Source organism: Neolamprologus multifasciatus, chromosome 19 (genome assembly GCF_963576455.1).
Source record: "Neolamprologus multifasciatus chromosome 19, fNeoMul1.2, whole genome shotgun sequence".
NCBI lineage: Eukaryota > Metazoa > Chordata > Actinopteri > Cichliformes > Cichlidae > Neolamprologus > Neolamprologus multifasciatus.
Window position 1 is genome coordinate 8,530,337 of NC_140457.1, and position 21,276 is coordinate 8,551,612.

The 21,276-nt window shown below is 40.3% G+C and overlaps 2 protein-coding genes across 3 annotated transcripts; both read left to right on the forward strand.

Moving 5' to 3' along the window:
- The first annotated feature begins 457 nt into the window (after nt 1–457).
- Nucleotides 458–14,615, forward strand: LOC146495910 (deubiquitinase DESI2). The gene is made up of 5 exons (XM_085144424.1): nt 458–1,757; nt 6,214–6,286; nt 7,052–7,145; nt 7,238–7,379; nt 10,142–14,615. The coding sequence occupies exons 1-5, from the start codon at nt 1,719–1,721 to the stop codon at nt 10,385–10,387; spliced, it is 594 nt and encodes a 197-aa protein (XP_085000550.1). The 5' UTR covers nt 458–1,718; the 3' UTR covers nt 10,388–14,615.
- Nucleotides 14,466–20,173, forward strand: srsf5a (serine and arginine rich splicing factor 5a). Of its 2 annotated transcripts, none has more exons than XM_085144419.1 (8): nt 14,466–14,615; nt 15,722–15,858; nt 15,944–16,014; nt 16,497–16,625; nt 17,171–17,240; nt 18,643–18,716; nt 18,798–18,902; nt 19,063–20,172. In XM_085144419.1, the coding sequence occupies exons 2-8, from the start codon at nt 15,733–15,735 to the stop codon at nt 19,370–19,372; spliced, it is 885 nt and encodes a 294-aa protein (XP_085000545.1). In that variant the 5' UTR covers nt 14,466–14,615; nt 15,722–15,732; the 3' UTR covers nt 19,373–20,172. The 2 variants fall into 2 exon arrangements, with proteins under 2 accessions (XP_085000545.1, XP_085000546.1); XM_085144420.1 differs by having other exon boundaries at nt 14,485–14,615; nt 15,719–15,858; nt 19,063–20,173.
- The last annotated feature ends 1,103 nt before the right edge of the window (nt 20,174–21,276 follow it).

The window sequence follows — 21,276 nt, forward strand, 5'->3', positions numbered from 1 at the left end:
TGAGTTTTAATATATATATATATATATATATACACACACACACACACACATATACATTTAAAGCAAATATAGCAAGTTAGTATATGTTTCATGATCATCTGCATGTGTATTAATTGTGCTATCCTATTTCATGTAATCCTCTCTGTAAATTGAAAATAGTTTGATCTGTAATTGTATTTATTTGTTCCAAACAAAGTGCCCATCCAGCCAATATACTTTATCATAAGCGGATTAATTTATTCATCCAAATTTACATCTAAGCTTCTAAAATGATAGTCAATTAGGAAAGCGCGTACATCTTAAGTTTTTAATTTAGTCTAAGTAGTTTTTTTTTTCATGTTTTTTTATTTAAAGTTATTGGTTAGTGAGTTTCGTTTTTTTTTTTAAACTGAGATTTCCGAAACACGAAAACAAATAATTTCATTATTTTGACAGAGAAATTATAAATTATCTCTTTTTTCCTTTTTTATTTTTTTTTGGTTGGAAATTTGGACGTTGACCAACACCGGATGTGGTCTGTTTGTTTTTCAAAGTAAAAGTGGATTTGCGAATATCAAGAGTATTTTTTTCCTTTTTTTGTTAAAGCGTAGCACCAGTTGAGTTTTTTTTTGTTAAGTACACAAAACACTGAAATCGTTTCTCTCACTTTAAACCGAGTGTTCCCTATATCGGTTTAAGTTAGAGGTGGAACATTAAGAGCATTTCAGTCTGTCGAGCGGGCTGACAGAAATAGTAAAGAGGTGTCTTTTGTAACAAAATGTGCTCCTGTACTCCCACCAGCGGCTCTGTCTCCCGTCAGCTGTTGGAGGATGCCTTGCAGGCACATATGATGTAATCAACCGGGGAGGCAGAGCCAGAGCTGGATAATAGCCGCACAATACGGATGCATCTCGGCCGCTTCGGGACTTGGTGAAACCGATTTGAAAGCCTTCGTGGAGCGGTCTCGGGGAGAGGATCGGCGATGTTTTGGGGGTCGTATCGCGGAGGTTTGAGTCTGCTGTCCTCCCTTCTCTACGAAGAGGATGTTGGATGCTGACCAGCAGTAGCAGCAGCACCGGCTGGGGATGCTCCTGCTGAACTTGACTCCCCTATCAGCTGTAATTAACCGCCATGGCCCAGGAGTCTTTCCCTCCCGCAGTTGCTCCATCATCCTCCGCGTGAAAATGGCCCGCACTCCGCCTCCATCCTCGACTTCCATCTGCTCTAGCTGTCGCCTTTTCGCTCATGATGACAGGAGGGCACCCGCCTCGGATTTCAGCGCATGCAGGGCCTTCGTGTCGGCTATGGATAACATCATCACCCCTGATCTGATGCTGTGAGCTGAGTGCCGTGGTTGCTGTTATTACGCAAACGCGCCTGCTGCCACCATCGATTTCCCTTAACAGCTGACTATATTTCGGGGCTCGGAGATGGGCCTCTTTCACTGCTGCACCTCGCTTTGCCCTGCTCGGATCTGAGTTCCTGACTTGCCGTAATGGCTCTGTGACATCTATCTCAGCCCTCAGCTGCCCACTTTCTTTAGACTTTTACGCGCGGAGCTGCGTCCATGCAGTTTTGTTGCCTTGTGAGGGAATGAGCATCGACCGTCCCTCCTGCAGAGATCTGCCCGTTGCAGCTCCTGCCGTCCACCGTGTGGCCCTGTGACTCCACCGGGTGAGGAGGTGCTGACAACCTTAAAACGCGGACTAAGGTTTGCCTTTCCAGCTCAGGTTAAAACCATGGCTAATGAACCCGTCATCCTTAACGTGTATGATATGGTAAGGATCCACCTGAACCAAAGTGCACTCGCTTTCTGTTCTCTTTTTAGTCACTGTCCTCTGTTTGGTATTTACACTCAGAACAATGGCTTGGGGAGTGAAGAAATCCACATGTGCTCATGCTTTGAAAACCAGGGAGTGGGGTACCTGCAGCAAAGTCCACTCTTATAGTATCACTTTTAACGCTGAGGTTTCCACTTCACATTCTTGTAGTGTCACACTAAAACAAAGCATTTTTTTTGTATAAATTTTTGCTGTTACACCCACCTTCAAAGATTTACTGCAACGCCAAGTGAAGAAGAGCCTGGGTGGTTTCGTAGCCGCTCAGCATGTAGGTTGGTCTGCTGCAGACGTGACTACATTGTTTTATTCTAGGCATTATTTAACTGTGATCCCCATTTGGCAGGTGGAATCATTTATCTCTGACATTTAAATTGAAGAAAGTAAGAAAGAAGAGAAGAATGATAGGAAAATTTTGTTTTATAGGCCACTAGGCAACCACAGACCTGTGAAACAAGAGACTCCTCTGACCTCTGTCTCTGTGCCTGGGATTCACATGATATGTATACACAAACACACCAGCAAAGGACAAGGGTCCTCATTCAGACTTGGACCCACTGGCTATTTTCGCATACTGTACTGCTGAGCAGTGTCCTGTGTGAATCTTATGCAGAATTCCTCCATTTAGATTGAAACAATGTTATCATTTAGCAGCATGCAGACAAATAAAATACGATTCTGTGCAACAACAAACACAGAGTGTGTTGTAAATTCAGGGATTTCACTCAGTATCCAAGACAAAGTTTGATAATAAAGCAAAATGGTGGACTTTAGCTACATCTCAAAGCCAGGACAGAAGAGAATTTTAAAAATATATTTTAAAAAAACGCATTCATGAGTAATTAAGTAATGTGCAGAAATCTTGAGGCATGTGTCATTTCTTTATATTTTGAGGATCCAGACTTTCTTGTAAACTTTAAAGTGGTCATCAACAATAGTTCTCCAAGCTTTCTGAAGGTCCTTCAGAGTTTTTCTTTAGACATTTGGTGCGTTTTCACTCATTTTCAGGCCACTTTTTATACACGACTGTTTTCAGAAGTGTTTTTTGTTTTTTTAAGCCACTTACCACAGACCTATGAATCATTCAAGCATAAAAAAAGCACTTAACTCAAGGGATGAACCAGACAGACAGCTTAGCAAAGAACCCATTTTAAACTGTATCTTTAGGCACTTTTGTTACTAACAGCCTGTCATGAAAAAAATGTTCTTTTGTTGACTCTATGAAAAATGGCAAATATAAAACAATTTGACAGGCATAACATTTTTTTGTACTAATAAGGCACCAAAACAGCTATCAGTCAAAACCTTGTCATGTCTCAGGATGCTGTACAATGTGTTCTTAAAAAAATAAGATAAGTGGACAAGTGGAGGACAAAAGAAGTGTCAGCCTTAAAAACTTTCTACAGCAGATTAAAAGTATGTGAAAGTCATTAAGAATTAGGGGGGGAATCCAACAAAGACCTGACACAGGTCAGAGAAAAGTACCATCATATTGTGAGACACCATGTAATACCATGTGGAAAGCATCTAACAGCACCTTCATTTTTATTTGAATCCCACATTTTTCTATTCTTAGTGAAGTTAAATATTTCAACAAGTGCTTTCATCTCCAAGCTTTAAGACTGTTTGGAGAAGGAATACAGTCATGATTCACGCCAGAACTGAGAGTGTATACTGGCACGCACTTGCGCACAACCACACACGAAGCCAGGTGCAGCTTTGGACCTGGCAGCTCCCTCCTGATAACTTCAAACTATCTCACAGATGAGGATCTCATTGTGACAGCAGAAGTAACAGCTGCTTAAACAGCTGATTAAATTCCAGGGTGGTGGCTCCACTGTGCTGGGACTTAACAGGTCGTGTTGTTGTTGTTAAACTGGGAGAAAGTGATCACGAGGGCGGTGACAGCCAAAGTCAGCCTTAAATCATTTGTGGGGAATTCAGCACAACAAGAAGAGGAAGCAGCAGGATGAGAGTAAATCGACGAGGATGATGAATCAATCATCTCTGAAATGAAATCTAAGCGATTTGTAGATGTGTGCAGCGATGCTTCATCTGCAAAGGCAGGAAATAAAAGAAAGCTCCGCTAATGGGACTCGGTTGTTTGTGCACTCTCGGGGAAGTCAAGTCATTGGACATGTTTGTCTTTGTAGACTGTTTCCTTCTGGTTGTATTATTCTTCCATCCCTCATGTGAGAGCTAAAAAGCAGGAGGTCACTGCAAAAACATGAGGAGAGCCTGCTGACACAAAGCAATGCGGTGGAAATGCTTTTATTGTATTATTCTACGTCCGGAAACATGATTTATTATTAATAAGGGACAGCTGGGGTAGCAAGGATGGCTCTTAGCATGTTTTCTCTGGGGTGTCTGAGGATAGGGGAGTGTCGGTGGGTGTTGGGTGAGGGAGCTTTGGACCTTCAGTGAATTATCTCATAACTGTCTGCAGTGAAGGGCAAGCAGGTTGGCTCACAACACCACCAACAAAGGATGATGGGTAAAATTTCCTCCCGTAGTCCAGTCTGTGATTGATCGCAGTGCTGTTCTGTGGCAAATCTATCCATCACTGGGCGTTCTCAGTGGATGCTGGTATGCCAATGCTTTTGCAATCTGAATAGAAATGTGTAGGCAAAGCCAACAAATGCACTGATTCATGCTCTAAAGTGCAGGTAAATTAATTTAAATACTTTCTACCAACAGTAGGAGGAATTGTAGTATTCTGCTACAGGACAACCATTTTATGCTATACTAAAAACCTTGCAACAGTCAGATGACCTGCACACAACATGGAGAAATAAAGCACATAGACATGTGCTAATAGGAATCCTCACATCACCGACACGCAAATCAAATCTGCACATTTGTGTCCACATCTGTATTTATATCCATTTTGTGTCTTGTTTAAAGTGCAGATATATCATATTTCTAAATATGCAAAGCAGCTGAAAACACTACAGTCAAGATGGTAGTATAAGAATTATTAACAAGTCATTTATTATTAAAGCGGTAATATACAAACCAGTTAAGGCCATTATTTGTTAGACAAAGACACAGGCTTTAAAATTTTGCTCCTGTTGATGTAAGCACCACAGTGGGTGTGAAGTCAGTTAAGATGTGACTAAAGTGTCAACTTTTAACTTTAATTCAAGAGGTTTCACAAAATGTTGCCTTATTTTTGTAGGAACTGCTTTTTCAGAGGCTCCAAATTAATTGTACAAGCCCCCATAATCTTATATTTAAGGGCTGTATTTAATACTTTGACTGCCTGAAATCAAGAACCCCAAGACATCACCAAATGCTGCATTTCCTCTCATGAGATGCTTTGCCCAGCCTTTACTGCAGCAAAAGGCTTTCCTTGCTGATTGTTTGCGGGTCTTTCTGTATTCATTTTTGTCTTCAGTAACCGAAAAGCTGCTCTACTGGGCTGAGATCAGGTGACTGCCTTAGCCATTGGAGAATATCCCATGTCTTTGCCTTAAGAAACTCTTGGGTTGCTATTGCAGTATGCTTTGGGCCATGGTCCATTTCCTCTGTGAAGCTCTGTCTGTTTTGCAGTAATTGGTTGAATCTGAGCATTGATGTCACAATACATGCCCATGCCATAGCACTGCCATCACCATGGTGGACAGATAATGTGGCATATTTCAGATCAGGAGCAATTACTTTTCTTTTGCAATTTCATTTCAGTTTCATCATTTTTTCAAACCTTTTCAGGCTCATTTAGATGTTTTCTGGCAAGGTCTAATCTGGACTTCATGTTCTTTAGTGTAACCAGTGGTTTGCAACTGCTTCTAAACCCCCTGTATGAATTGAATTCATTAAAAATGTCTCTTGGTTGTAGACTTTTGTATTGTATTGTTATTTAAAAGTCACCATGGTGTTCGTGTACAATGGAAAACTACAAAAAAAGAACCTAAATGTAGCAGAAACTGAGTGGTAGCTAGGTTAACTAAGCATAAAGATGGACTGAAGAGGTTAGCTTGGTTCTCTCCAGAGGTAACAGAAAACTACAGCTATACTATGTAGTTTCACTCCTCCAGGCCAAGAAATATTCCAGCATGTAACCCACACTTTGGTTTAATTGAACATTATAAAAAAGTGAACTTTAGAGCCGCTGGCGGGAAGGCTTGTGTCACCTTTGTACAGAGCAAGCTTCTGGTATAGCTTTACTGCACAGGCCTATACAAACAGTACAGAGAGTAAGTGTATTCTAAAAATGACAAGAAAGTTGAAAAATGTCCAAAATGCACTAAAAGATGCATGTGCAGTCAAAGCCGTTCACTTCTTATTTGGTAATAAAGTATAAGACGGCGCTATTATAGATCGCAGTGTGATTCTGCAGGGCAGCCGCATGGTTTCTCCTTCCTGACTCTTTCCTTCTCTCTGTGTTTCTCTGCAGTATTGGATAAACGAATACACGTCCAATCTGGGCATTGGTGTCTTCCACTCAGGCATTGAGATTTATGGGAGAGGTAAGAATGGAGCTTCCTGTATGTCTCTGAAATCCAAGTAAGTGGCATCAGAATAACACTACGAGTGGAAACTCGGAGCGGTGCATCACTGCACAGATGAAGTCTGGTTTTAAAAATGGAATAACGGGTTATGTTCCTAATAACATGACCCCATTTCCCTGGGTTGAGTCATCACTGACTCACTGTGTGTGTGTGTGTGTGTGTGTGTTTGGTTTTAAAATAGAGGCAGAAACCAGCATGAAACCAGATCACTGGGAATCCATTACATCCTTGCAACTGGAAATATTGGCTCTCTGCACAGAGAAATATGATGATAGTGAAAATATGGGCTTTACTAGGAGAGGAAATGACTCCATTAATGGAATTTACTCATAATAACCTGAGTTTGAATTAATGACCCATGAATATACTGCCGCTGATCTAACGCTACTTTGGACCTAATAATAAAGTATAAAACGCATAGACTTGGTTGCATTTAGTCCATCTTTTGGACAAAATCAGGTGGAGGTTTTGTGGGTGTAGTTTAGTTAACTTAGTATTTACTAACTTGTATTTAGCTACATGTTTAAGCATCTCTATGCAATACTTTGTTGATCACAGTTTTTCCTAAGAAGGCTGTAAACAAAGGGCTGAGAGACCTGCAATTAACCAGGCCTAATGATTTAAGAACAGAGTGTCTGTGATTAATTGTGTGCTTCTGTGTAATTACAGTTGCTTAGTGCTTTCATTCAAAGTGCTAACCTGTGTTTTGCCTCTGCCACACAGAATTTGCATATGGAGGCCATCCATACCCTTTCAGTGGCATCTTTGAAATCAACCCCGGCAATGCTGCCGAACTGGGAGAGACGTTCAAATTCAAGTGAGCGTGTTCCATTTTAGCATACAGTGCACTGTGATGCTGTTAATGGTGGAGGTGAGTGTGCTCACGTAACTCTTTCTGCTTTTAAACAGGGAGGCCATTGTTTTGGGCACCACTGACTTCACAGAGGAGGACATAGATAAAATCATGGAGGAGCTCGGTAAAGAGTTCAAAGGGAACGCCTACCATCTAATGCACAAAAACTGCAACCACTTCTCCTCCTCGCTGTCTGAGGTCAGTCTCATACAACTATGTTCCTCTAGGTTTAAGTAAAAACCTGTAAAAAAGACAAAAGAAATCTTCCTTTTCAAGTGAACATTTGTGCACAGGAATACATTTAGAGCTACACATCGAAGGTGAGTTAAGTCATTACAAGCAGTCTTAGTGAAAGTTGTAAAAGTGCCTTCTGTGGTTCAGGAGGTTCATTCAGCATCAAACTACCACAGGAGAAGAACAACAAAAGGACAAACAGTTTAGTAGTTGTAAAGCATCCAGCTTTGGGGTTTTATATCTAGATAAAGATATTCAGACGTTAACACGAAGACACAGACAAAGAAGGCCTGCAGGTCAAAGACAAAAGAGAAGGATGAGACAGAGGAAGGAAAAATTAGGGAAAGCCTGAGGGAAGTAAACACATGAAGAACAATAAACTCAAAGTAGAAACTGTAATTCCATGGAAACTAGACTATAACACTGTCTGTACAAGAATAATTAAAAAAAACAAACAAACAAACAGAAGCATTCTATAAAGGAAGAAAAACAGAAACTCAAAATTAAAGCTATGCAAGAAGTCCCTAGTCACAAATAATCAAAAAATAGCAAAGACCCTAGGATTATGACAGATAGAAGGTTATCAGCTTTGCTAAGATAACTTAATATCTTTTGTTTAACAACATACTGCCTGTTTGTAATTTTCTAGTAATGCTTTGTAAGCATCGTTTCAAGCAGTCATACCACCAAAATCCACACTAGGAATTTCAGTCATGAATGAAATTGTATTTGTTGAGGTAGGAACTTTTTGAAGACAACCCTTGCTGTCCTTTTCCTCCGGCACCATTATGAGGTCAGCAATTTGGGGTTTTGGGGTTCGTGCAGTATTATGCAAATGTTCTTTTCAAACACATGCCTGCAAAGTTAACTACGAGGTATGAAGTAGATAAAGTGCTTAAAGTGGACAAAATAAAGAAATCCCTGTATGAATGTGAGCATCGCTAAGGGCACTAATGTTCTAGTCTTAGTCGTTTTTTCTGCCTCTTTATTGGTGGCTTACCAATAAAAACCTAATTAAAGAAAAAACATTCTGCAGTAGCATTGCATTACTTGGTCAAGCTGCATCTTGGGAAATGTAGGATGTAACCCAAAAAGCTGTAAGGAAATCTCAAAAAAAAAAATAATTGGGATTTCCTTACCTGGATGATTGAGCATGCATCAAAACAAAATGTATGATACTAAGGCTACGTTCACACTGCAGGTCTTAATGCTCAAATCCTATTTTTTTGTCTGCTTGTTCACACTACAAATAAAATGTGACAGCAAACGCGCTCTAGTGTGAACCCTCAAAGCGGCCCGCATGCGCAAAAGAAGACGTCGCACACAACGCGCTCTGTTTAAACCCAGAACAAACAGTATTGCTTGACTGATGGCCCTTAATATAAAGACTTGTTTTGGACTTTTTCGGACTGCAATGTGAACGTAGCCTCACTGCGCATCAAATCCGACTTTTTTGTCCCTATACGACCCATATCTGATCATGGTATGTCAGTGTAAACAGCACAAATCTGATATGTCCAAATCCGATCTGGGTCACTTTCGTATGTGGTACTGAATTCAATTCAATTTTATTTATATAGCGCCAAATCACAACGAAAGTCACCTCAAGGCGCTTCATAGATACAGAGAAAAACCCAACAATCATATGACCCCCTATGAGCAAGCACTTTGGCGACAGTGGGAAGGAAAAACTCCCTTTTAACAGGAAGAAACCTCCGACAGAACCAGGCTCAGGGAGGGGCGGCCATCTGCTGCGACCGGTTGGGGTGAGAGAAGGAAGACAGGATAAAAGACATGCTGTGGAAGAGAGACAGAGGTTAATAACAGATATGATTCAATGCAGAGAAGTCTATTAATACATAGTGAGTGAGAAAGGTGACTGGAATCCGATACGTATCAGATGTTTTAGAAAGCAACTGCTGTTTGAACGGTCATGTCGCATTAAATCCGTCTTTCACTGACACAAGACAGACGCCAATTATCAGCGCCCGAGAAGACAGCGTGAACGCTTCCTGGCCATCCAGTGTAGATGTTAGTGAAACTGTTGGGAAGACAGCGTTGGAGATACGTGAACATTTCATTTGTACTGTATAATCTGCAGATTCTGACAGAAATCTGGAACTATCCTTTGTAGCACTGGTCCTCTCTAAAACAGCAATAAGGATAATTATTAGGCCATATGTAAATAATAAAATAACTTCATAACTTAAAGCAAAATTGGGAAACGTAAAGTCCGAAACAAGTCTTTATATTAAGGGCCATCAGTCAAACAATACTGTTTAGTCTGGGTCTAAACAGAGCGCGTTGTGTGTGACGTCTTCTTTTGCGCATGCGGGGTGCTTTTAGCATTCACACTAGAGCGCGTTTGCTGTCACATTTTATTTGTAGTATGAACAAGCAGACAAAAAATCGGATTTGATCAAAAAATCAGAATTGAGCATTAAGACCTGCAGTGTGAACGTAGCTTTAGACACTGCAGAGTGTATAAATTAGCATATGTCTGTCTCCGTTTGAGTAACTCCATCATATCTTTGTATTTGTGTCTTTACTGAGGTCTGCTAGACTTTAACTTCATTATACAGAAAGGGAAATAAGGAACACATCCACATAACCGTCTATAACCACATTTTCTTCTAATGTTTAAATGCCTTGTGCTCTAAAACAGCTAAAACAAAGACAGTATGTGGGATACAGCTCTTATCATCACTTATTCAAACTTTTTTCAGTTGCTGTGTGGACGGGAAATCCCCCGCTGGGTCAACAGACTGGCGTACTTCAGCTCCTGCATCCCTTTCCTGCAGAGCTGCCTACCCAAGGAGTGGTTAACCCCGGCCGCCCTGCAGAGCCACATCAGCCTCGGCCTTCACAAAGAGGAGCATAACGAGTCGAGCGATGAGGACCCTTCGTCGCCGTCTGGAGCCACGGCTGCTGGCTCGGGCTCCTCCCACAGCTGTCGTCACACCAGGGTGTGACGTGACCTCTGGACCTTCTCACCACTGCTTCTGATGGCATTAGTAGGCTTGAACAACCACCTGACCTCATACTGTTTGTCCTCTGCGTAAAAGAGGCAGGAAAAGAAGAGTTTCCTTTTTGAAAAGAGAGCTGCTGCCAGAGACTTCAGGCCTACAGACTTACAGAGAAGCCGTTTGTCCTTTCAGCAGACGACAGCATGACGAGGGCGTGCTTTTCCCTGAGCCCTGAAGTGCGTCTCTGATTTTGACAGTGACTACTTGTAGATCTTAAGTTTGTAGTATGTTATTATTAGTCTTTTCCACAAACTTTGAAATCTTTGTCAGCCTTGTTCCCTGCCCTGCCTTCAGAGCTGCTTTTGTAGAATGACCACATAGACACTGGATGGTGACGTCAGCAGGAATCTGCTCGACTCCAACAAGTTCTCGTTCGATAACCTCTATGTGGCCTTTGCCTGATGTTGTTGATTCAGCTTTCTTTGTTTGGAACTTTTCTTTGGCCATTTAAGAGGGTTAACGGGTAAAAAAAAAAAGAAAAGAAAAAGATTTGATTGTTCCCTGAGTTCAATCTTAGTGAGTAAAAGTCCTGCATGTGGAAAGAAATTAACAAAAGATCCAACTTAACTTACTTCAGATAGAAGCTTCTTCTTCTATTTTTTAAAGCGATTACCTTCGTTCAAGCTTGATTTAAACATAGACGGTTTGAAACAATCAAGGGCAAACAGTGCCACTGAGCACACAGCCTCGGGCAGCCCAGTCACGACCTGTGAACATCTCAGAGACACAAACACAAAGAAAGTCAAGCTGCTACTCTGACAAATATTGACTTTGTGACCCAGAACACATTTTCTCTATACTTTTATATCCAAGTGATCTTTATATTATAAAGGTGCGTTAACTTACAGAAAGGGAAAATAGACATTTACAGACAGATTTCCCCTGGATGACATCTTTTTCACCTTTGAGACCGAGCTGCCACGAGAAAGAACGACAGACATTCAGTGTTTCCTCTAAATTGCAGAAGTCATTAAAGATAATGTTCTTTTTAAATACCCCCGTTGGCTCTCTTGCCTAGATTTAAAAGACAACATGAAGTCCATGTTATGCCTGTACAGTTAATATCGAGTTACGGCCAGCAGGTAAACATCACTAAAGCTCACAGTTATATTGTGTTTGCTTAATCAGACTAAGGTGTAGGACTGGAAAAAAAGACCTGTGGGTCATTTCTTGACTGGGACCAGTCACAGAGAGACACCTGGTTCCAACCAAAAAAGGAGGTTGTTGCACAGTGTTTGTGAGTGTTAAACAAGCCATATACAACATGTTAGAGGTGTTAGCGGAGGATTATGTGACCTTTTTACAGAACCATGCTAGTCCTTGTAACTAGTTCCTGTCATGCTAAACTGAGGTAGACAGTTTCTTAGATATGAATCCTATGAACATTAAACTGGTGATAATATTGCAACAGTATAAAAGAGCATTTTTCCTAACATAAAACTGTTAACTAAGTACATATTATATTGATTGATTTCCCCAGTGATGTTTTTACAGAAAGTATTTGAGCCTTTTAAAATAATGAGTCATTATGAGGAGATAAAGAGAGAGAAGCTCACGTTCTCAGAGGGGGGAAATTGTGATGTCGTAAAATTAGTTCCAGTCACTGCAGGTTTAGCATACATGTCAGTAAAAGACAACATCAATGACTTTGGACCCTGATTAAGAAACTGTTATAACGATGAAGACCTGCTCCTTGCTTGAAGAAGACGAGGCCACGTGTTTGAATCTTTGTTCCCCACCTCTCCTGCTGTGGTGCGTTGAAGGACAGCTTTCTTTTCTCAGGAAGGAAATCACATACTTGTAGTAGTGACAGTCATCCCGTTCATAAATGGGCTCAAAAGTGCAAATTAACTTTTTACGTTTATTTTCTTCTTGTTCATAAATAAGCTACCGTATCTCCCTATATGTTGGCATATTCTTAGTTTTTTCGAAGTGTGCTGTGATCAACTTTTTGGTTCATTTTGAGTTGATAGGGAGTGTACAGTGATCAGTACTACGTGCTCAAAAGTCTTCAACACTTTCTACAGAGCAAACCAGACAGGTTTTTTTTTCTGTTGTACTGTGTCAACCTAAACCTTGTATTTGTTTTTCCTAACCCAGGACAATTTTAACAATGATGATAGTGCTAGAATAAAAGAGATGGAATCCTAAGTGATGCCTGGCTTCTTCTGTTATAGTCCAAAATATGGGCACTGGAGGACCATAATACATATATTTGTATATTTCAAATTATCATTCACATTTTTAGTACAAAATACTTATTCTTTTATCTTTTGGATGTTCAGTACTGTGAAAGAATCATGAACCACCCCTCATTTCTTTATATTTTAATAGAAAAGGGTGAAAGAGATGCAGCAATTTATTTAAATGTGCAAAGATACATGGAAATACAAGAACAGGGTTTGTACAGTTTTAATGAGTTTGTTGAAGCAGAGAAATTGGCGACAATGTTGCAAGAAAGAAGCCATTAAGAAAAGACAGGAAGGAAGGTCTGACTGAAGAAACTGAAAAAAACAAAGAGAAAGTTAGAAAAAAGGCACAGCTTTCCAAAATGTTTCCACTGGAGTGTTAATAGTTAAAGAAAAATAATTAAAAAATGTTTGCAGTGCAGCAAGAATAACAATTTTTTTGGTCAACTAGAAAGAAAGGCATATGTGAGATGTAAAAGAGAGATCAGAGGTCAATTGGGACTAACCATGTGATACTTAGAATCCCAGTTTACCAGCATTGTTTCCTAAATGTTGCTAATACAAAGAAAGGCTGTGGGATTCTAAGCATAGTGTTAAAGATAAAAGTCATTTTTTGTAAGTCTGACCGTATTTGACCTTGAAGAAGAGGTCAGAGGTCAATTGTGACATAATATTTCAAGTCTTTTAAGGTATTTTTTTTATATGTCGACAATACACACGAAACAGGTTACAAGACTTTTTGTCAGCTGTTGACCAATAAATCATTAAGTTCACCTTGAGGACATCAGTGGATGTGAGACAGATTTTAATGGATCATTAACGTGAACTCACTCTACACCCCTACAAAGTTTTACCAGAATTAATTCAAAACTTTTTAAGCTGTCTTGTTTACAGACAGAATGACAGGCACTCATGCAAATAATACCGAACACATCGCCTCATTGGTGGAGGTAACAAACAGGAAGCCAGATGAAGTTAAAGAAAAAAAAGAATGTGGATTGCAATAAAAAGTCATTTTCAATGAAAGGTGTGCTAGTTTAAGATTTGATATGAAATAAGGAATACAAGAAAAAGTTTTAAATTAAAAGGTCTATGCCTTTACATGCAGTATTTTGTATTTTTACATTTTATTTTAACTGCAATTATGTGCATTGGCTTTTGGTATTTTGGAAAAACGTGTTCAACATTATTATTAGTAGTAGTAGTAGTAGTAGCAATAGTAATTATTTTAAAGACTTGCGTTTTAATTTCCTGACACAGCCAGGCCTTCATTTGTTCATGCCATGGTAAGAGGTACTTATAAATTGGTTTATAAAGAACAAATTCAATATTGATAAACAGTAAGATTTTTGTGAGTGGCAAGTCCGCACGCACGGTTTACGCTTAGGTTTGTGCTTCAGCACGGTTAGGAAATGAGGCCCGTAGGGCTTGCGATACAGGAATTAAAAAAAAGGTATAAATTTTCTTGAAGAATAACCCTTCTTGTGATATATTATGTACTAATTTTAATAATCCTCAAGGAAATAATATCATAAACTATACCAAAGGAGTAAAATCATTATAACTAGTATGAAAATTACTTAAGGTTAAGGCATGCAGAACGTTGCGTACCCAAGAATAGGCTGATCTGAGTTGCCAAATCTGTGTCTTATCCTCCTTTTAAGTATTTGAAGACGCTAACCTTAATGCATGTACTCGTTTGTCGTTTGTACACATTTTTGGTTATTTTATGTGGATAGTTTATTATTTTAGCTGTAAATATTACTGGGGGTAAAGCCCATGGCTCTAACAGCGTAAACCTAGTTAAGCGTTACCTGCTGCAATCACGTGACACTGTGAGGGCAGCAACGCATTTTGCGGTCTCTGCTCTTTTTATGCTCACTCGCCATTTTGATTCAGCACAGTCGGTGACCTATTTTGAGCAGGAGAGAGCCAGCAGCGAAAGCAACAACGCCCAAGCAGCTCTGTTAGGAACAAAGAAACAGGTGAGCGGTTATTAAAGCGTATTTGTGGTATCTCAAGGATTTTGCGATTTTTGTCAAACGTTAAATTGGCGCGTTCTTCGCGCTGAAACCGAAGTTAGGTCACAGGCTAGCTTCGGCTAGCTGGGGGTGACCTCGAGGCGAGCGTCAAGAGCGAAATTGTAGTGAGGCCTACTTGTGCTTACTGTTACCCAGCTAATATAGCACGTTATTTGTCAGATCCGCAGTCTTTTACATCCCCTTACCAGCGATTCTTTAATTTAAGGTAGGATTGCAATAATAATCGACGCCGATGGTTTATCTGGGGCCGATTGGCTAGGCCTCAAATCATTATTCTGGTGTCTCATAATCGGAGAGAATCGATTATTTAATCATTACTGATTAGCTGCAATCCATTCGGACAATTATTTTTCTTCTTTGATCAGATATTCATTGAGCTGTTTTAACGGGACCCTTAAGCGCCGTTGTTGTGCTATCTGTACATTTCGTATCGGGTAAGAAAAGAATTTGTGGAAATATTATTGATAAATTCACTTTAAAATACAATTTAGCCGTGAAAGTTATTGTACGGTTTCAGTCAACACCTCCATACAAAAACGTCTTCCATTTTGAGCTCGGTGATGCAAATAGCCTGCGAACCGTCGGGGTACGCTAAGCCCTTTTTTTTGCTTACAAGCTAAACTAAACTCGTTTAAACCGGAGAGGGGTCATGGTGCATGTTCCGATCCTGTTGAGCTTTGGTCAGTTTGTCAGGGGCCTGTTTTTCACCTTAGCTTGAGTGTATTGCAAGTCTATCTTTACATTATTTGTCATGCAAATCTAAAACAGATTAACATAATTAATTTTGCTAAAGTTTCATAAAATACATGTAGTTTAAACTATCTGCTTTTTTTTTTCTTTTTGTGGTCAATATTCAATTTAGAAAATGGATGATTAACTTATATTTTGGCAGCGGATGTGACCTTTGTTTCAAGGGGTGTGGCCTCCTTATCTTGGCCATAAAAGGCAGCACATGACTAGCACATAAATAAAAAGCAATGAGTAAACACTTTGTGCTGTAAAAGCGCTGAGCTAGATGCTGTTAACTAATTAATCTTTCATCTCAGCAGATAAAATCATCATGAGTGGCTGCCGTGTCTTCATTGGACGCTTGAGTCCTCACGCCAGAGAGAGAGATGTGGAGAAGTTTTTCAAGGGCTATGGTCGCATCCGAGAGATCAACTTGAAGAATGGGTTTGGCTTTGTGGTGAGTTTGAGCACTTTTTTGTGCAAAGTGAGAGTTTTCAAAGTGTTTTTGCTTATACATAATCACATTTTCCTCGTCCTTTCAGGAATTTGATGACCACAGAGATGCAGATGATGCTGTGTATGAGCTAAACGGCAAAGAACTGTGTAGTGAACGGTAATGACGTTGTCTTTAAGTCTTATTTGGTGGGTGGGTTACATTTGACTTTTTTCCAGCAAGATTTAATTGCTACTTTATTGCAGCTCTAATAAGTTTATTTTTGAGAACCTTACAAGCTGTTTATACTCTATGACCGAGCAGCTTCTTCATTTTATAAGTAAGTTTCCTTGGTTGGTCCCCATTTGACACACACTTCCCATTTGTGAGTGTTTGACACAACTCACGAGGCCCTTCAAAACAAGAAGTAAACATTCAGACAGTGGCTGGAAAGGAGAACTAGTTCCAAGTTATTAAGAATAATTTCTGTGAGCTGATAACTTCTTTTTCTCAGCCTTGCTTATTGCAAAATAATGACGTCAGGCTCCCTGTGGTGGAGCTGTCGCATGCCTGAGTCACATGGAGCACACACGTTTAATCAGATATAATTACTTTGTATATAATCTGATAACACTGATTGAACCTCCTTTTTTGCCCATCAGGGTCACTATTGAGCATGCTCGTTCCAGAAGAGGAAGAGGCGGCGGCCCTGGAATGGGACGTTTCGGAGGCGGCGGCGGTGGTGGTGGTGGTGGCGGCGGCTATCGTCAATCTCGCAGCAGTGGATCCAGGTACAGCACATATTCAGTAGCTTCCTTTAAAACAAAAAGTAATAATTTTATAAAAAGCACTTAAAGATAATATTTGTGTAAAAAGAAATAATGATGTTAAATAAATAAAATTATAATAAATGGACAGATGCAGATTAAATATTGGTATTAGGTTGTAAACCTCTGACACGTGATAACAGATCGTGTTATGTGGAAACTGTGGGTGTGACAATAGTTTATCTGGTCCAAAGTCAAATACAGTCCTGTGACGGCTCAACCAATATTATACAAGCTGGAAAGCTACACACACATATACAAATTTGCATACATCTGGCAGAAAAGTAGGGTTGAGAGTCTCTAATAGACTACACTAAAATAGGATTGGCCAGTGTTGAGTTTCACCTCTGCAGCAAACTCAAATATTTACAGAACCCTAAGGTAGACGGTGAACGTGATGAGACACCAGCCGTGTTTTCAGGCAGATCCAGATTTGGATGCATTCACCGGATCGGTGCTCCTTACAGAAAATGTAATCAAAGCTGTGCTGGTGTTTGTTGCCTCTGCAGATATGGCCCTCCAGTGCGGACTGACCACAGACTCGTTGTGGAGAACCTGTCTTCGCGGACGAGCTGGCAGGTAAGAGACAACAGGACACAAGCTTTTTAAAAATTACCTAGTTTTGTAAAGGAGCAAAATTAATTTTATTGGCCGGGTCAGTTTCTTTAAACACACAAGGTACAGAAAACAACACATACCAGGCAATTTTCTATTTACTATAGGAAGCCCCCTAGTGTTTATAAATACTTTTTCTTTTTAAACACTTTTTTTTTCTCCACACAAAAGCACATGTTATTACTGATGCCAGGCATTCTAACAAAAACATTTAACTGTTTTTATTTTTATTTTTTTTTCAAACAGCTGCTCTGATATGGTTTCCTTTGTATCAGAGGTAAATGCACACCCTCCACTGGGTGTCACAAGTGTGTAGCGCCCTCTGCTGGTTGTTTTTCTGAATAGTGTCCATTTGGTGCCTTTCCTTACACGCAGTTGCCGCTGATGTAAAGTCTTGGCTGGGCCCAGTAACGGGTGAGAGTGGTCTAGCGCAGGATACGGTAGCCTTAGGAGGTCCGTAGCCACAGTCTGGAGGTTCTGTGGGCTGGCACTCCCGACTGATGTAACCCCCCTCAAATCCACGGTCCCTACACTCTCCCATTTGGGTCTTTTTCTGTTGCTGATGGAGCTGTGGGGGGTGTTGGGTCGGGCGCACACCCCTCCTCCTTCTTGATCTCTGGTGGTTCCTTACTTGTGGAGGCCGGATGCTGAGTCAAGGCCGAGGGCGTTTCTCAAGGGCTTAACACTGCATTGGTTCCCATTTGCTATTTGGACAAGTGGCTCTATGCTAATATCTTCCTGGGTATGGAGCGGTAAGTAGCATAAAACTCATGTGATTGGGTTTGTTTAGGGTCGGGTGGTAACGGGGTGTAGAGTTACAGTCCTAAAGGGGACTCACGTAAACAGTGTATCTCTGTTGAGCCAAATCTCTTTAGAACTAATACATCAACAAAAAGGAAGTCCACATTAGGGTTTTTTTCCACCTACCCATAGTTTTGCCTGTAAGTACATAGCATTATCTCAATCGTATAAATAGTTGGCATACAGAAATTCATCCGTTCACCCAAAAAAACCAAACACAGTTCTATGTTACCCTTCAGGCGTTTTATAATACAATTCAATCTGGTTTTGTTTGATGTGCTTAAAAATATGATTTAAGGGTACAAAAGGAATTTAAAAGAATAAATAAATGAAAAAGCAACACTTGTCCACTCTCAAAATGCAATTTGTGTGGCTCTTTTGTTTACGTGGCCTCCACTGAAATGGAAGCTTATCACTAAGTGACAAACGTCAGGACTAGATGACCCAAGTTTCAGTGGTTTCTTGCTGCTTGTTCATTTCTCTCCCTCCAGGTCTGAGAAGGCTCTCACTGACACCTCAGGTTTCATTCCCTGTTGCTAACCCGCCTTTATGCTTTTAAAAATAGGACCTGAAGGACCTGATGAGGAAAGCAGGGGAAGTTACCTTTGTGGACGCTCACAGACCCACCAAAAACGAAGGGTGAGTTGCTGTTTTTTTGAGTTGAGCCTTTCTGTATTCCTAATGTGAATTGTTTGTCCACTAATTTCTCTTTTCATGCAGGGTGGTTGAGTTTGCATCCCGGAGTGACATGAAGAATGCCATATCCAAGCTTGATGGGACAGAACTGAATGGTCGCAAGCTGAAGATGTTTGAGGACAGCAGAAAGTAAGTTGTTTTTTTGTTTTAATTTAGGTTGTATCTGTAAATTGTGTGGGAATTTGCAAGGTTTCAAGTCAGTTTGACAAACTGTTAAAAGAGATTTAATATTTTATTTTGAAAAGCAGAAACATTGTGTTGTAATTGCGCTCTGTCTCTCCCCCCGCAGTCACAGCAAGAGCCGCTCTCGCTCCCGCAGCTACTCCCGCTCAAAGAGTCGCTCCAGGAGCCGCAACCGCTCCAGGAGCCGATCCAGATCCGCCAGCCGGACTCCCGAGAAGAAGACGTCAGGAGGGGGCAAGGCCTCAGCCAGATCCCCGTCCCGCTCCAAGTCTCGCTCCAAGTCCCGCTCCAGATCTCGCTCGCGTTCACCTGCACCGGCTCAGGACAAACAGTCTCCCCGCTCCCGTTCCCGCTCTCGCTCTCGCTCCCAGTCCCGCTCTCGTTCCCGCTCCGCCTCAGCAGACAGCAAACACTGAGATGGGTACACCTGTATGTTGTAACATAGACTTGTAGTTGCTCGGTGTGGGTCTAAGTCTTTTTCCTTTCTTTTTTTTCCTTCTTTGTTTTAGTGAAGGGGATGCATTGCCTTTTTATATGGCTTCTTTTGAAATAAAGACTGTCATTAATGACACTTTTGTGTTTATTATTTGTAAATCTTAATTTTGGATGTGTCTCAGTAGAAGGAAGTTTTGTTATTGTGAGGTTTATGTATCCCATCTTTGTACAGGCATTTCATATGTACGAAATACTCAGTTGGTGATGATGCCCGTTACAGTCGAAGCTGTCTGCCATGTTTTGATTCCATCCAGCACTCTGTGGCTCTTGGTCACATCATTGATTCTCCAAAATGTTGATGAGTATGTTTTGGTAATGCGAGCTCCCGTTTGTTGCTGTGATTACGCTTGTGATGAGGTATTTGTACACGTTTCATTCACTGCCCTGATATGTGAATCTGCAAAGACTTCAGCTAGTTATTTGTCTGGATTTTTTTCTTTCTTTCATTTTTGTGTAATGGATTTAGATTTGTTTTTAAATCATGGCCTTATTCCACCTGCTGAGTTTTCTTAATCTCCACCCTATTGGGTGTTGAGGGCCTGAACACGTTAATAAGTTTATAATTTCATACTAATAAAATGCCCACTGCATTTCCTTTTTTTTTTTTTTTTTATGTCAGTTTTTTAAAATACTTTGTGAATGTGGTTCAAGAGATTCACATGCGCATTAAAATTTCTGCGATTGAACCTCAATAAAGCTTCACAACTGTTAATTCTGTTCGTTAGTCGTTTCTCAGTCAGTATTGAGTAACATTAATTAAAATTGGAGGATTTCTTGTGTGCACATACAGTAGTGGATAAGCTTGAGAGTGAAGATTAAGCCAAGCTCATAACTACCACAAGATCCTGTTTGAACACGTGTGGCTCAAACCTTGCTGTAATGAAGCTGATATAGCAAAGTGCAAACATTTATGGGTTGTATTAAGATTTTGACTTTATTTCAAGTAGTCTGATACAATTATAGGTTTCTTGTTTAGATATTCTATGTATTGTACAATGAAGAGGCACACAGGGTGAAAGTCATTGGCTCTTAGGTGTAATAAAACAAGTTGTGTTTGAAGTTTACATACACACATAGGCATGAATTTGGTAATTTGCTGCTTTCCATGATTTCTTTGAACGGTTCTTTTTTCGGTGTGGATACAGAATATATCTTTAATGACTTTAAAAACAAGAATTGGGTACACAATTTTGAATTTATTTTTGGCTCAGTTATATAAACATTATATCAGATATTTGGTTAAATCCCCCTTAGCAAGTTACACCTCAACTAGATGCTTTTGGTAGCCACAAACAAGCTTCTGGCTTAATTCTGGCTCGATATTTGACCACTCTTCTTGCTAGAATTGTTAAATTGATTGCATTTCCTGCTACGGACCTGTTGAGGGTACTTGAGTTGAGATCAGGACTTGGGAAGGCCATTCCAAAGTGTTAGCCTGCATTTACAAGACCAGTATCTATGTATGTATCTTTGGGATCATTGTTTTTTTGGAACCCCAGATTGTGTCGAAGTTTCAACCATCTAGCTTTTGATTTGAGGTGAAGTTTCTGTCTACATTATACCACCTGCTTTGTGCAGTGCCAAATCCTAAATAAATTCAAACTTGCGCACCCAACTCTTATTTTTTAAGAAGCACTTGTTTTTGACTTTTGGGGCTGGTCCCAAAAGCGAGTCACTCCCCATAGACTTCCATGTTAAAGGGCCCAACTTTACAGGATTATAAAAGCTAACTATAAATAGGTACCCTCTTCACAGCAACATCATGGGGCCAAATGTATTTGAAATACATCTGAATACTGGGCACACATTTGACTAACAGGTGTTC

What these genes read in the sequence shown, in the direction of transcription:
- srsf5a (XM_085144419.1), top strand. Translation starts at nt 15,733, where the DNA reads ATGAGTGGCTGCCGTGTCTTCATTGGACGCTTGAGTCCTCACGCCAGA. An exon ending in TCTCGCAGCAGTGGATCCAG is followed by an intron (nt 16,626 to 17,170) that starts GTACAGCACATA and finishes TTGCCTCTGCAG; the next exon opens with ATATGGCCCTCCAGTGCGGA. An exon ending in AGACCCACCAAAAACGAAGG is followed by an intron (nt 18,717 to 18,797) that starts GTGAGTTGCTGT and finishes CTTTTCATGCAG; the next exon opens with GGTGGTTGAGTTTGCATCCC.
- LOC146495910 (XM_085144424.1), top strand. Translation starts at nt 1,719, where the DNA reads ATGGCTAATGAACCCGTCATCCTTAACGTGTATGATATG. An exon ending in TCCTTAACGTGTATGATATG is followed by an intron (nt 1,758 to 6,213) that starts GTAAGGATCCAC and finishes GTTTCTCTGCAG; the next exon opens with TATTGGATAAACGAATACAC. An exon ending in CATTGAGATTTATGGGAGAG is followed by an intron (nt 6,287 to 7,051) that starts GTAAGAATGGAG and finishes TCTGCCACACAG; the next exon opens with AATTTGCATATGGAGGCCAT.